Below are 16,600 nucleotides of genomic sequence, written 5' to 3'. Positions count from 1 at the left end.
GGTATAAATCTGTACCCGTGTTTTAATATCGAGTGGGTAAATGGTGTAAGTCACCGCAAATGCTGCTTTTCTTTCAAGTCACCAAGCGGTATGAAAAAATCCTTGTTTTCTAATACATCCTATTCTACTATCTCTTCGTCGCAGAGCTGAATACTTTATTTATGTTGGGCTCTATATTGATCCAGAGGTGCTTATAAATTCATTTTTCAAAACACATTTTCCCATTTTGTCGTCGAGATGAAAGCGTAGATAACAGGACAGAAATGAAAATGAGAATTCTCATTATTGAAATTCAGATATCCGATTTCAAAAGTTCCCACCACCTGAAATTCGATGAATCATTAGAAGCCCATTTAAGACGAAATTTCTTAATTTGTAGTTCACTTTACAAATGAAAACAGAATCAAGATAAAATATTTCATAAAATATGTTAACAAATTTAGGAAACTTTATTCAGATGCTTTTAATTCTGACTACAAATTTTAATTTTTTTTTATTAGAAATACATGTAAAAATATTAGAAAGCAGAGGCTACTGTGATTATTTTTTCAATTTCATAATTCTTCCGAGTTTTTATAGCTGGTGTTAGGCAGTGCCAATATTGATAGGTTACAAAAAAGTATTTGTTTAAGTAAATAGTTTGACATTTCGCGTGTTGTATTTAAATCAACTATTAAGGGGGTGTTTATTTCAGTAAAACTGCATTGATTAACAAAAATGGAAGCGATTTTCTTTCAGTCAAACATGAAGAAGAATGGCAAATTGAGAAAAATGCAATATTATCGAAAAAGAAAAATAATTTTGATTGAGGAGTTGTAATAATTCTATTGATAGAAGGTAATACGAACCCCCTAATTCAGTGATATTGTGTCAAGAATTATCAATTAAACAATAATAAATAATTAATAAACGACGGAATTATTCGTCAAATTCAACAACTGGTATTTGTATTACTTGTAAAATAATATCTAAACGAAATTAAACGGAAAGGAAAACCCAATTGCAAAACGTTACGAAAATTACTTCAGTTTTCTATATTCATTAGTCAAAATACATTAAGAAAAAAAGAATCAATGGTGAAAATTAAAAAAAATAAAATATTATGTTTCATGAAAACGTCAAGACCACACAATTGCAATAATAAACTTTTTTTTTACCTGCACGAGTTGTACATTTTAGCTAGACGATTAATTTCAGCTAGAATGGCTTTCCCTTCCAAACAAAACCAAATTGAAAATAAACTGCAGCTTAAGGATACTCGAGTTCAATTTAAAAATGAGATGATTTTTTTCCTACATCGGCATGAAATGAATATAAGCCTTATGTTGGGTGATCCGTTGCTTAATTAAGCACGAATAATCAGCATGCGGGTAGGTTCGCCTCCCCCCGACGCACACGAAAGATGATCCCCCGGCAAGACCTCAAACGAACTCTCTAGGTAGCGATGCCACCCTCCCGATCCTTACCCCCCTAACTGTAGCATGAGGACACGGGTAATTGATTCAGACAGAAGTATATTTTTGAGGTATCCCCACGAAGCGTCATTCAACAAATTAACCCTCGAGTAATTTGACTCCGTGTACCCGAAACATCTTTGACATTGTAAACTACAATATAATGAGCGAGACGTTTTACGAGTGGTTTTCATCTTTTGTACCCAATGTTGGGGGAAGGGGTAAGAAAAAAAAATAAGGAACACAATGATTCTTGCTATTTTCTAGGGTCACCTGTGATCTTAAGTGACCCCTCGCCAGATTAACTTTGACACGGGGGTTGGGTACACTTGGTCGTAAAACTGTCTATTTCTGAATGGCATTCGAGTTCGATGTCGCACAAGATTATTATGTGTTCATACGCCCAATTAGTTGCTTTTCTTGTAACGGACTTAGCTAAAAATATACACTTCTCTAAAGGTTTTACCCCCTTCTTTTTTCTCCCCCATTCAAAGAAGCATTTTGCAGAGGTCCATAATTTATTAGTTAAACCTTATCTTCAGATTATCAATGAACACCGCTATCTCTATTAAAAATCGCAAAGTTCCACGAAGGGAAAAAAGTAACAGATATTTGGGTTCCTAGTTTATAGTCAAGTGACCCAATAAATCCGGTACACATGCGGAACAGGAACACCCACTTGACTTGAAATCTGGGTACTGCATTACAGTCTTCTTTTGTTCAATTTTGACAATAAGATGTTTATATCAAAACTTCGAATTAAAGTCTTTTGTAGACTTATAAAGAACCTGTCGCAGGTTGATCACAATATTTCTTTTAAAATTACGTACAAATATAGAGCCCAATGATCTGCGTGTTAATCATGAAATATTTATCAAGATTATTTTTTCCGAAACAGTTTTTAAAATAGCCATTTAATTTCGTAAACAAGGGATTTTAAAAATAACTAATAAGAATAAAAATAAAAAATTAGAAATGAATTTTAATATCAATCGAATGATAAAGATAATTAGGAATTCTAAAAAAAATATAGCACAAATAAATAAAAAAAAATAATAAGAAGAATTTTAAAAATGAAAAAAACTCACCTTCCGAGTATTTTGCTGACACACCCGTGGGAGACCCGGAGTTGGCGGGAAATATCACAAGGCCTGACCCCTTGGTGTGCAAGTTCCACGATCCTCTGTCGGACCACATCGGGTAGGGGTCTCCCATTCACAAACACCCCTCCTAGTTGATTCACACCGCCGTGACCTGCCAAGAAAAGGTCCGTTAAATTATTTTCTTATTTTAAAAAATTATAAGTGAATAATTTTTTCCTCACCGGATAAAATTGGAAGAACAAGCACCTTGAAATCCACATCCCATATCCATACTGCCAAACATATTATATTTATGATGTGGAAAAAACGAATGTTCCACATGAGGCATATAATACATAGACATCTTTGTAGAATATTTAAAAAATGTCCAGAAATATTTTTCTTCTAAAATACAACCAAGTTTTCTAGAAGAAAACTAAAGTAAGAGTTGGACGCGAAAACAGAAATATCACATATATCAAATTATTAATCCTTCAATATTGTCAACTTATTTTTTTTTATATCGGCACCTATTACAGTAATGAATTCACAAGAAAGAGCCAATGAAATTATTCCGTTTAGAAAATGCACGTCTGCAAAATCAATGGGATTATAATAGAAAATCGCAACATTGTTCAATATCTTTGCAGATGATCGGAATCAACAGTTTATGTCTGGCATCTCGAACCCGATGCAGCGAGTTGACGATTGCCCTCAACAATTTTATTTTCGATTGTCGGGGGTTTGTCGTCACTGAGGCTTGAAAGCGCCCATCTCTCAGTGACTAATGAACTTTTAAACAGTTATAATTACTCTATCACCTCCAATTGATGTGTTTTAAAAGATTTGACACAGACTGACACCAATGAAAATGATCCCCCTATTGTTTACAGAAAAACGCCAATAAAACCTTTTTTGCAAATATATACACATTTTACTTCTTCCCCCGTTTGGTGACGGAGTTGGTTGAAAAAAAATTCGATTAGGAGGCGTGGAATTCCATATAAAGCGAACAATAAACCTGGAGAAATCATGTAGCAAACAAAACCATCCATTTAGAAAGACTCTTCTTTTTTTTTCAAAGCCATCACATATCTACCTATATACATTTTTATCAGAGCATGGCTGCTCATCGAAATCCATGGTTTTTCTTTACAGCCACACCGAGATTCATTAGACAAGAAAATTAAATTGAACAACTAATTACCCATCACCTGACGCTCAGCATAAAAATGTCCAAGACAAAGGGAAAAAATCAAACACCCCGTAAACAGAAGAAAACAAAGACACTGGTTTTATTTACCTGCAAAGACATCGTAAGCACGCGGTTGGAGCTGATATGGAAAGGTAGGGGGACCATAGGGCCCTGCCCAGGTGTTCTGCATGGTTTCGAGTCCGATACCCTTAAGTAACGAAATACTAAAGTCCTAGCCCTCACAGTTTTGGCCACTTATAGTGTGATTTAAAAGCCAAGGGTGTCTGTAATTCACCTCAGCCAAATTGGGTATTGCTACCCCTCTCTTGCAACTTAACTTTGGATATGCTTGTAGGGTTCAATGCGCAATCTTACAGACTAGATCTTCGGCCCATTCAGACTTCTAAAGCGCGAGCAAGCCAATCGGTTAGCACGCAGCTTGTTTTATATTTCAGTAGTTAGGGTACCACCAACAAGTCCCATAATATCCAATTTCTTCACTTTGTTTTATAGCATTCGTGCATTATTAGTTTTGCCAGATCTTTTGTTTAGGTTAACAATAATATCTCTTATTCGCTAGCTGCGTTTGGCGTCACAAAGCAATACCAAAAAAGAACCCCTCGACTGATAAAAAAAAATTAATCTTCAAAATTGTATACAATTTGCTTTTTAAGACTGAGGAATAATTTTGAAGACAGTTTACAGACCTACCCGAGATTTCATTCGTCGTAAACTTCGCACCTTTCCCCATTTCGACACCTGCTAGATACATGTGAGGAGGCATAAAAACTGATTTGGGAAGAACTTGTTGAATAAAAAAAATTGAAATGACTTTCTGCTTCAAATGTCAAAGTTATCGAAAGTTTGAGTTTGAAGACAGATAAACATTTAATATAGCATTTGACTCATGCTGCCGTCAATTTCCCCCCAAATCAGCATCAAAGACAGATTTCAGCAGAAATTGATGTAATTGTGCCATATTACACTTGATTTGATGGGGTAATTATTGCCCCCATTCTTTATCCCCATGTATTAGGACCCTGCGCTCCGATGTTAAACGCTTTTACTATAGAAAATATGACTGAAATAGAGAACAGGAGATTTTATTTATTTTTTCCCTATTTCAACCGAACCACGCTTTGTTAGCATATTCCAATTGATTCGTGGTGAAAACTGTTTTAGGGGCTTGAGAGAATATACTTTTAAGTACAAAAACATTTTGATAAATTAACTCCCATCAATTTTGGCCATCGAAAAGGGACGAAGTTGTACCATGCCGTTGAAAACAAACTTGATAATTTTATAGCGTTTTATCGCGGTGGCCGTTCGGGTCAGTCCCGTTTGAAACCAGACACGTCAAGAGATATAAATAGAGGATTTCAGCCAATATCTGCCATTTGGTGGACCCTCGATTTCAGGTTATATGTCGGAGAAGCCTCTGATTGATAGCAGGCGCTTTGGGCCAAAAATCCATCATGGAGACACACAAAAGAAAAAGACCTGATCTATCTGATAGCCGCAATGGGGCATCCTTTTAATCACTTAAGGTGTGAAGGAATTCCCCATCTAAAACATTGCACGACTTTTGGGATAAAATATGTATATATATTTATGCCAACCATTTCCCAAAATTATCCCCCCCCCCCAAAAAAAAATATATTTTTTTTATTTTTATCCAAATCAATTACATGTACTAGTACACATACCTGAAATTTTCCCCCTCAGAAGAAATGTGTTCAATATCTAACTCTTTAAGACACAAAAATTTCCTTTGGTAAATCCCACAATATTATATCTAAAAATTTGTCCTTCATGTCTGAGAAAAAATTAAAATATTGCTTCCCGATGCACCTACTATAGAAAAATATTTCTAAACCCTTTTAGTATCTAAGTTTTGTGTATTAGGGACAAAGGACTGAGCCGAGTTGCGTTACAGTGCTTAGCTGTGGAGTCTCAGGCTTGGAAGATGGAACACATTCATTTCGTTGAAGCGTGCGCGCTTCAATTTTGATAATGCATTTAAGATTTTTCATGAATTGTCAAAAGGCTCAACTTGTGTGTGTCTTCATAGACGTCCCGTGATCCGTTTGGCGAATCCCGACAATATCGTGATGTAAGGGAAGATGGCCCCCATTTTGTGCTCTGTTCCACGCCGCTACGGTACCGTGGATAGCCACTCGCGTTCCACCGTGATTTTTTTTTTCTTGTATGTGTGTGTTGATCAAAAAGGCATTAGTCCGTACTGCTGCATCTCAATACACAAAATTACTATGTGTGACCACTACACGGCAGGACTGAATCAGACTAGGAGTACATAGTGAAAAATGATACCCTGAACCCAGATAGCAGAAAATTTAGCGACCCAAACAACGATTTATCTCGACGGAAACTAGACCTGAAGCAAATCCAGTCCACTTTTCACACCTCTGATGTATACATACATTATACGTTTTCAGGCTCTCTGTCGCGAGTACAACATGTAGCTATTTCCATAATGACTTACTTTTGCATGAATGATAATAATCCATAGGCATTGGGGTGTGATAACGGTAGGCCGTTGTCAAATCCATAATAATCCGAGGGCACTTTAGTTCGCAGTGTTTCGGATGGTCAACGGACGATTTCCAAATTAGTCCGGGAAATTAATTTCGATAAAAACTAGTCCAAGTCTATCCCAAACTGTACCTGGTTCAATTTTTTGATCCGTATCATTGAACCGACGGAAGAAGTATGAAGTTTTGAATACATAAACATATATACAGCCAAAGCTATTATCTAAATAAGCTCTTATTCAAAAATTTATAACAAAAATTGCAAGAATCATGGATTGGGACCGACGAATCGTGTCATATTTCTCTGCACGCGTGATTGATCACGGAAAGGCCTGCCTCTCCAGAAATTGGACCGCCCTCACCTGAGCAAATTACCTGCCCATTTGGGGGGAAAACATGGAAAAAAAATGTAAAGATGGCTAATCAAAATATTGGTGCTTGTCAGCTACGCATGAATGACATTTGAAAGTTTTCAGATTTTTAAGTGGGTTGTTTTTCGCTTTATTCTCACTCATCTATGTTTTAATAAGTTATTGCTCAGCAAAGAAGCTAATCTTTTTTCCGACAACAGTTTTAAAAATTCATAGTGAATGATAATTTCTTCTTCTTCTTTCCCTCTTTTGTTTTCTGTCAATTTTTACACCTGAGCTGCAAAGCTCATCAATATTGACAGCAGTCATGTCATTACAGCACATAAAAAAGTAGTGTTTAATTGTTTTAATCATCTTCAAAGAAAGCCATGAAGCTATAAAACAGGAGGGATAAATCGGTCGGAGATAATCCAGTCAAGATACAAATTGACGACATAGATTGTCCCGCTCCAAGAACAACTTAATAATTTATGCTACCCTTATCTTTTAAACAACTCATGATCATTTATATGAAAGACTCTAGTATTGTTGAAAAAAATTAATATTTCATTCCTCGATTTCGTATTTCTTTAAGATTCTGGAGTCAAATGACGCTAGTGGAATTGGTAAGCAGACATTAAATCGCGAGGTTTGAAACTTTGAAGTTTTCCCTGAGGTGAAAAACTGATGTCCTCATTAGAGAGAAGAGGAAAAACCATATATGATATTTACGTATACAAATCCCATAAAGCAACTTGCCTATCCCAGCATTGTCAAATGTACCTTTTCTGTCAAATCGTAAATATTGCGGCCCCCTTCGTTCATATCACAAACGCTCACTGGGGATTTCTCGATGAACTTTTGTAGCTGTAGATAAAGGCTTTGAAGTAGATGGCATGTTCGGTGTTTAATTATAATTTAAATTGCTAATTAAGCCCTACTCCCCAAGGTCAGGACAAGAGGGGTTTCGTGGTACGCGTTAACTTTATTTGGCCCCTTTTGTTTTAAAGCGTCTCTTTGACATCTTTATCTCTAAAATCGGAAGTAATTATGACGTATTGAGACGAGTTCTGTTACATGTAAGAGCCATGGACGGGGATACAGCTTTAGAAAAGAAATCCAAACGCATTCAAACCACACAAAAATTTGATTGCATCTAAACATGCCTTTTCCAAACATGAGAAGCAGTGAAGTGATACCAAATAAATAACTGAGTTTATAAAAGACGTTTTATCATTCTTGAATACTGACCATCTATACTGAAATTCAAGTATTAAATTATTCCATCTATAAAAAAAACTTTACAATTATAAATCTAAGATTTTCTTCAAATTGATACCGAGTTCTGTTTCTCTTACTTAAAAAATAGATATGTTGATGAAGAAAGAAAACAAAAAGGCGGCACATGCTGCAACCATTACCACGAAAAAAAAAATTTTCTTTCCCAGATGTTACAAAATCACGAGTACTTTAGATTTTTTATGACAATATTATAAATTTTGAAGAGAATGTCAGGTTAATTGTATATTACCAGCAAACATTTTTTCAAACAAAATCAAAAACTTATAATCTTAAGATAAAAGAGCATCGAAAAATCAAATTTGCATGAAGGAAAGACAATTATATGGTTGATAATCAGTTACAAATTTTTTTTATCCAGCCTAGGACGATCAATATTCATCATTGCACACATTAATTAAAGATTTATTTCATTTAATTCTATCACACGTTTCTGTTATCAGATAGTTTTGCGCATCATTGCAGTTTTAATGCATCGGCATGCAAACGCATCACTACCGTCAAATTATTAATTTACATTATCAAGTCTAATTTTATCATTTGAATCCTCATGTTACATTCACGAGAGACGAGAATATTTTAATATTTCTCATTTATCTGACGATTTATATTTCATAAAAACCAAGTGATTGCAGGCTTCTTGCTTTCTTAATGTTGTATAATTTCTTCCATTTGATATTCATCGTTATTGAATCAAGAAATTTCGAGTATAATGACAGAGAGAGAGAGAGAGAGAGAGAGAGAGAGAGAGAGAGAGAGAGAGAGAGAGAGAGAGAGAGAGATTGAGAGAGATTCATTTTCTCTAATGAGGAAAAAATATTCTTGGAATATCTGCAAATATTTCCTCTTTTAACAAATTATGAAAATGTTAAGAAAGATTCATTTCCACATTCTTCATATATTTAAAAAAAAATTCGACTACACCTCAATAAGACTTTAATACTTGGAATAAATTGATTGAGTTGAAGATAACTTGACAATGTTCACTTATAATAAAAAGAAAGTTTTTAAAAAATGGTTCAAAACGACCAACACCTGCGTCGTCCATTAGCTTAGTGACTGCCACCGATTGATTCTATCAATAAAAGTATCTCAATATTTCAAACTTTATTTGAAAATTAATTTGAATTAAATGCTTAAAAAATATCAAATGAACAATAAAAGTTAAAGCTATTCCAGTTTTTTTTTCCAAACATGATAATAGCAGACTCCTTTCATCAAAAGAAATCTTCACTTTTTTTGCATTCTTTTTCTTTTCAGAAAGGAAAAGAAAACTTTTAAAATGGCAGGATTTAAAAAAAAAATAGAAACCAATCAAGATACTTGAAACATTACAAGCTGGACATAGTAATTTGATGAGATTTGCACGGGCCACCATTCAAATATTGGAGACACTGTAATGATTTCTTATCTTGCGTTTGAAGATGAGATAGGGAGCCCGGTTAAGAGAAATCAGCAGAGAATTGGAAACGGCAAAATTCACAGTCTATTAGCAAATTACTGTTATCAGCAACAAATTGGCATATCATAAAGAAAAGCCGCCTGATGAAACAATTAAACAAGAAAACCTCGCTCAGCTTAAGCAAGACTTCACACCAAGAGGTCGTTTGTCAAATCAATCATCGAGAAGGAAAAACCAAAGGGAATCCGAACTTTCGTTTGAAGACCGAGGTTAGGGTATCCGATGTTGTTTCATCGCCAGCCGGAACCTGCCGTCTTGTAGACTTGGTTTCTGCTTTTTTGCTGGCGGTACCGAATTGGTTGACGTCAGGTCGCGTCATGCTAATTTTGTCTTTTGCATTTGATCTTTTGGTTTAAACGAATTTTTGTTCTTTTCACCCTCAAAAAACAAAGATTCCCCTTCCCCTCCCTCCCTCCAAAAATATTATCCATATCTTTTAAAAAATTTCACATTGATAAGAAGTATTGTTGAAACCCAAATTTTAAATTCCATATTGTGTTAATGTGGTTGGTTTATGTACATTTTAAATTATCTCAAAGAATATATTAAATGTAAAACTTTTTTTAAACATCAATATGTTTACTCAATAAAAAGTGAATAAATTGCTATTAACAAATTCTTCTTTCCGACCATAATCATAAAATTCACAAAGTTTGTATCAACATGTTTTACAAAAAAAAACCCCATCAAATTTATATTACTTGAAAATTCAAAGAAAATAAAAAATATGCTAACAATTCGCAGCATCTTGATGAAAGTCAAATTTCCAAAGGCATCTAGAGTCTATCCTAAGGCATTGATCATAATCAGATTGAATTATGGGACCATGTTGGTTCATAATAAGAAATGATATTTATATGAATATTGAAAATAATAATAATAATAATAATATCTATAGATAAAATGTCAATATTAACAATTTTGAACAGCCAATCAAACCAAATTCATGACATTCCAACACATAAGTTAAATACACCACTTTTAGTCTATTATTTACTGAAAATTAATTATTGCAAGTCAAAAGAACTGAATAGTAATCATGTTAAAATTCATTTTTAAAATTATCAATTCTATTTTTCAAAGAAAATTGAAAGAGAATTAAAACAGCTTGTATTACACGATCATTGTATCGTATTTCTATCAATTATGCAAATGAACAGCGTGTAAATTCTTCCGCTATAAATTTTAATAAAATGCAAATTGTACATCGTCATTTTTTTTTAACGATTTATTCACGTCAAAAAGAAATTGTTATATTTCATAGACATGATAGAAATATAAAAATGAATTTTATATGAAAAATCGATTTTTCACTTTTCAAAAGTGTGAGATGAGTACAGTTTGATAATTATCTCGTAAAATTTTTTTTAATAAAACTTGTTTGCTACCTTTAATTCGGGCTGGCTTACGGGCAAAAAATCCGCTACAGGCACCTGGGGGTAGGGGGTAGGTCCCATAGGAGGAGGGCACGGAACTAAACCTACACGCAGTGTTAGGAATAGAACTCATTCCCGGATAAGCACATGCACTCGGAAAATCACAGTAATTTCCTTGCTTGTATCCTGGTTGGTACGAATACGGAACCGAATCGCCAAAATAAAGCATGTCCATAATAATTGAATGGCGAACAATATTAAAACTAAAGAGGAAAAAATTTCGGACAGGAAATATTGTAATGTTTTCGACTTTCCTTTTTTTTCTCTCTCTTTCTCCTGAATCTCAGCTGATGATGTTATTCATTCAAGCGAATACACCAATCAAAGAATAGCATGGCATCAATTGCAGCGTGAAATATACACCGATTGTGTATTGCGATAAAGACTTGTCCATTTTAAATCCATCAAGGTGGAAACGAAAAGGGAACAAGAGAGAAATCACTTTAGGGTCAACTATATGCAGAGGAGGGGCGAGCGAGGAGATATCTAGGCACTCGTACAAGACATCAAAAGTTTCATTCCAAGTCGAAAGTGTCATGCAATTAATAAGGAACGTCGTATCTCTCACGAGGAGCCATTGACATAATGTTATTCGGAGTGCAATGCGTGACGAATCCCCGATACCGAATACTAAATCTCTTTTTCCCCTTCTCTGATAGGCAAGCATCCGAGAGTAAGAGACAGAGAGCGAAAGAGAGAAAGAGAGGGAAGGGAAAAATATCAGATGCAGTGGATGACCTATACAATCAACGAACGGTTTTGTAACTTATTCCATGAAAGCATCGAAACGCAGCCAAAAAACACTGAAGGAGGAGGAGGCTAGGAAATCATTCCACTTTCTTGAGTCACAAAAAGAATATGTATATTTTCTTCCTCTCCTTTTTCTCTTTCTTTCTTTTTTTCTGTCACGCTCGTGTAGACAGAAAAATCTATTTAAGATGAATTTCCCTGTCCGGTAAGTCCACCTTACTCCTCGCTCTAGCTGCCACTACTGCCTCAATAAAAAATAATAATAATTTCCCCCTTACTCCATATAATTATAAGACGAAAAATATCATATATATTTAAGCCATGCATCGGGATTCGAATTTGTCCAACGGCTTCTAACGATTATGCATAGCATCATTATTTTTTTTAGGCAAGAAATAATCGGATTGGAGCTTTTTCTGCATGTGGCCAATATTTCTTTTCTATTCCGAAAATAGGAGTTGCCGGCATATTCTATGAGCCCTCTCTAGAGGGACTCGAGTCTCTGAAAGCACAGGTTAGGGGAAGAATGACAGAAAACCCCGAGGTAATTTTGCTGTATATTAAATCCTTGCAGTTTTGAGTAATTTCAAAATGATCGTCAAATTAAAAATGCAAAGATTATTTCGTGGGAAAAGGATGAAGATTTGGAATAGAACATGGACTTTTCTTCATCGTGCGCAGCAGGAGTTATATAGTAGGAAATAGTTTATTTTGGAAGAAGAATATCATAGCACTGAAGCTCTTATCGTTTTGGCAGTACCCGGTTCAACAATTAAGAATTTGATAAAATTGGTCTTATCAGTTCTCTGCTGACATTGGCAATTCTAGAAATTGACATAATACATCAAATAGTTATCTGCCTTCGGTGTACAATTAAATGATAAAAAAAATTGTAATTGCCATTGAAAAACCATTAATTAGCTGATCTCTCACCCAAAACCTGGTCTAGTGGGAAAAATGAATTTTGTCTATTGACTCCAAATAACTCTTTCTTGTAATAATTTCATTTTCGTCATTGGGTTATTATGACCTGGCCTACACACAAATTTCACCTACCTTCATAGTAAATATGACCCTTTTCTTATGTATATTTCATAAGTTTAATGTGGAAATCTTCTTTGCCCAATATTTAAATTACAAGATTTATAACAACTTATAAAGTTATTGAACGCATCAGATTTCAAAGACTACCTAGTTTTTAACACATCCCCCATGAATAGTTAATGTCTTGTAAATCATATTTTTATGAAGCAAAAGGATGTTCAGGTGAAAAAAAAAAATGGGAAAATTGAAGACATTGTTTGTCCTAAGAAAAATAGAGAGGTGTTTTTAAATTTTGTACTGAATGGTTTCCACAAACAAAACCTTTGTATAGAGTATGGGGGAAGATGAAGGTTTGGTTTTTATGAGACCCAAACCATCAAATATACAAAACAATGCTTTAACAAAATGGATTATCAGTTGATCTTGCGTTATCCATCTCTTCCAAGTTCTTTTGAACCAAGCCGCACGTTGAGGCCCTTTTCTCCAAGATGGATGGACGGACAACTCATTACTCATCATAAATTTCGTCCCATCTTTATCCCACAAAACTGTGTTAGCATGGGTCTCTTCTGCTAAGTAAATGACGCGTAAGTAAGACCCCGGTCGGCGCAGACCTGTTCATAGATCGCCATAATTTCTATTGTTCTTCGGGTTTCATTAAATTCGGTAATGAGAAAATCCGAGCCTACCCTCTCCGAAGACTAGCTTCGATAACTAGCTTTCTCCGGATAGGTCAACACCAGTCAAATTAAGGACCAGTCAAATTAAGGACCGATTTCTAGCATGTCAAACATGACGGTGTAACCAAGCGCACCAGCGGTTCTACTAATTACGTTATTTTGCAGCTTGGTGACTGACTTTATAGCAACCATGCAATCTGCTACCCAAATTCTGCACCTCCCATAAACTGTATATTTATCTTTAAGTATAAATTCATATATAGAATATTAAAACTATTATCAAATATTCTTTCTGAAGTTCAAATTTTAGTGTTATGGAAAATAATGAAATTTTGGTAAAATTTTGTTCTAATAAATTGAGTATATTTATATAGAAAAAAAAATAGCAGGTGTGTCTAAAATGCCGAAAATGTGTCTTAGGATCGGACCTCATCAAAACACTGCCGGACCTTGAATTGATGGACAGAAAATAGGAGAAGCACCAATTTGTTTGTTATTCGTAAATGGAAAATATGACAGCGACGGCTTTTTGTTTTAAACGTGACTTTTTGCGTTCTTGTCCGAATGTTGTGTGGTCAGGGGAAATAAAAGCATCAGCATGACACTCCGAATTTAGTTAACTTTGCGTGAACTCTTCACTTTGTCACAATTATTATTTATTTCACACTTTCTCATCAATTACACCTATACTTTGCATAAAGAAAAAATTATCATTTCGCCTTGCATGTCGCTGACAAAGTTGATTTACCCTAAAGATGATTAAAAGTTGCTCATTTTGGAATTCATAATTTTTTTCTTTTATCAAATTGGCTCTTATCATTTTTTCCTGTTAAATTCATTTGAATTCATCTCATATTTCATTGATCCAATCACCGAAAAATCATTAGTATCCAAGCATGCAATCTGTGGTTAACTTTCAACATTTTGGGGGTATGGGATAGATGTCTGTAATAAATTTTCATTCACGTACCATTTCCGTTGAACTGTCCAAATTCCTCTGAAGATAAAAATACATTTTATTATAATCTTGTTTTATAAAACAAAAGCATGTTAATACAATCAATTTTCTTCATAAAACAATTCATCATTTTTCTCTGGTTTAAAAATAAGTGAAATTAATAAAAATTGCCAACACACATCGTTGTACGAGTTGCTTATCCTAAGCTCGTGCAAGTGGGCGGAGCTAAGAAATTAAAACTCCGGCATCCTAATTTGCATAAGCCATCCCATGGCCACGCCCCCAATAAACCGTGAATATTGATGAAATGTTTACGGATGTCATAACGAATGGCTACCGAATAAAGAGAGGTTGTCGGGTTATATCAACACAGTCTTTATTTTGTCAAAAGGCAAAGAATCTTACAAATAAAAATATGTTCATCATTTTTTTCGAGTTCAATTGGGTTGGAACTGAACAAATAATAATAGAGACGAAGAAAACAGATGGAAAGATTTGGTTTTTTGGGAGTGTTTTATTTTAATGTCTAGAAATGTAAACCCTTCGAGATATTCACATTCTTATAAAATTATAAATCCAGATTTACCCCGTTCCTTCTAAATCCCAATTATTTCCCCCTAACCCATTAATAAAGACGTCCGGAATTCCTATTATAAAATAACAGTACTGAGAAGACAGCGGGCATGAAAGAAAAGGGGGCGTTCTGGCCGAAACACTTCGTTACTCAAGTGAGAAAATTCCCTTACAAGTTACAGGCAGTGACGTGACAATAATTATTAGATAATCCCCGTTATGTATCATTAACTCCTATTGTGTCAGAGGAACTGAATGAAATGTACGCGGTGAATTTGGACCATCAATGGCCGTACAACGGTTTCTATTACAGGCCATGGGAAAAAGTTAGCGAAGCGCACACCGGGGTTGTCGTCGGTGTTAACGCTCAATAAACGGTGCATGTCCCTAGAAATAAGTAATGATTTTGACATTTGACTATGCCGTGCTGTGCAATATGTTAGGATATGTATATACAATTGTATTTATGTAATTTATAATAATTTACATTTCATTGAGGGAAAATATTTAACGTATACATTCTCGCGGTTGAAATAAACAGGGCAATTTTTTTTTATGAATAAAAAAAAAATGATGACAAGAAGTGGATCCGCCCCAAATAAGGGTTTGGAGATGACCAAAACGTGTGGTGAAACATTTGTCAATTTCGACAGAAAAATTCATCAAGTTCTGTTTTATCTTGGTCAACAAACTCGTCGGAGAAAAACATATTAATCACCTTTAAATGTCAGATGTTTACAGATTATATTGCAATATCTATTGGATGTTATTGTGAAAGAGAATCACTCCCAAAATCAGTCAAATTTTACTGTTCCAATAACCATTGCTTTTCCTGCTTTTATTAATTTAATTTCTCTGCACTTTGGGCCATGAGTGTTTTCACAGAACAAAACAAAAAGTATTGAAAAATTGTGATACACTTGTTTAATCAAAATTTATATTAAATCTATGGCAAATATTTTTTGTCTAAGCATTATTTTTTTTATTTAGTATTAAACTATTCTAACATTTTAAATGAAAAAAAATTAAATAAACGTAAAACATGGACACTTCATCAATATTTTGCGGGTTACGAAAACTGGAATATAACAATTCCCTATTCTAATTATGATGAAAGAGGAAATCAATAAGGTTGAAAGAATATGAAATAAAAATTCTTAAAATAACCTGAATTTGATAGATAATAAAATACTGCTGACTTGTAAATAATAGAATTTGTAAAGTCAATATAACGACTGCGCTGGGTGCTACAAACAGGTTTTTATCTATATGTGACCCATCTAAAAAAGGCATTAAAAGCGACCCAAACGTGATGAATAGATACATTAGCCGAGTATGCCGGTGGTCCAGTGTTTTTCACGTAAATGTCATATTCCCCCAGCCCTCTTTTTATAGCGAGATTCGAGATTTGTTTGAAAGGCCTAGATTTATAATTATACTTTCAAAACTATAATAAAAATCATTTATCCAACAACTCAAAAGCATACAATTCTGAATGAACCTGGTTTTCTTCTCTACGTAATTATATTATTTTTATTTTATTTTATTCAATTCAATTCAATTTATTTCACTCAAACCGTCAACATGACGGTACATGAGGTACACATATATATATATATATTTACAAGTGTAGGTATAGAGTCAGAGGTACATGTACAGTACAAATTAGAGAGAGAAAAAAATGTGAGAAAAAAGTACAAATGTTCAAGGAGGACAGACTGATTCAACAATTTCATTTATAAATAAACAAAGTTTTTTAAGTTTT

General features: G+C 34.3%; 1 protein-coding gene across 23 annotated transcripts in view; it reads right to left on the bottom strand.

The window, feature by feature from the left end:
* Positions 1-16,600, bottom strand: part of LOC105340330 (paired box protein Pax-5) — a 53,426-nt gene that overhangs the window by 20,139 nt on the left and 16,687 nt on the right. For 17 of the 23 annotated variants that reach the window (XM_066067635.1, XM_066067636.1, XM_011446316.4 and 14 more), the window contains 2 exons: positions 14,275-14,301; positions 2,543-2,708 (listed from right to left, as the gene is read on the bottom strand). In XM_066067635.1, coding sequence (XP_065923707.1) covers positions 2,543-2,708; positions 14,275-14,301 — 193 coding nt within the window. Of the gene's footprint in view, positions 1-2,542; positions 2,709-2,803; positions 3,227-3,839; positions 4,076-6,234; positions 6,467-10,782; positions 11,475-14,274; positions 14,302-16,600 lie in introns of those variants that run through there. The other 6 variants (XM_066067638.1, XM_066067655.1, XM_066067649.1 and 3 more) reach the window with 6 other exon arrangements.

The sequence above is a fragment of the Magallana gigas genome, chromosome 7 (assembly GCF_963853765.1).
Source record: "Magallana gigas chromosome 7, xbMagGiga1.1, whole genome shotgun sequence".
In the NCBI taxonomy this organism is placed as follows: domain Eukaryota; kingdom Metazoa; phylum Mollusca; class Bivalvia; order Ostreida; family Ostreidae; genus Magallana; species Magallana gigas.
The sequence above is the reverse complement of the archived record's forward strand: the minus strand, read 5'-3'. Positions and strand labels throughout refer to the sequence as shown.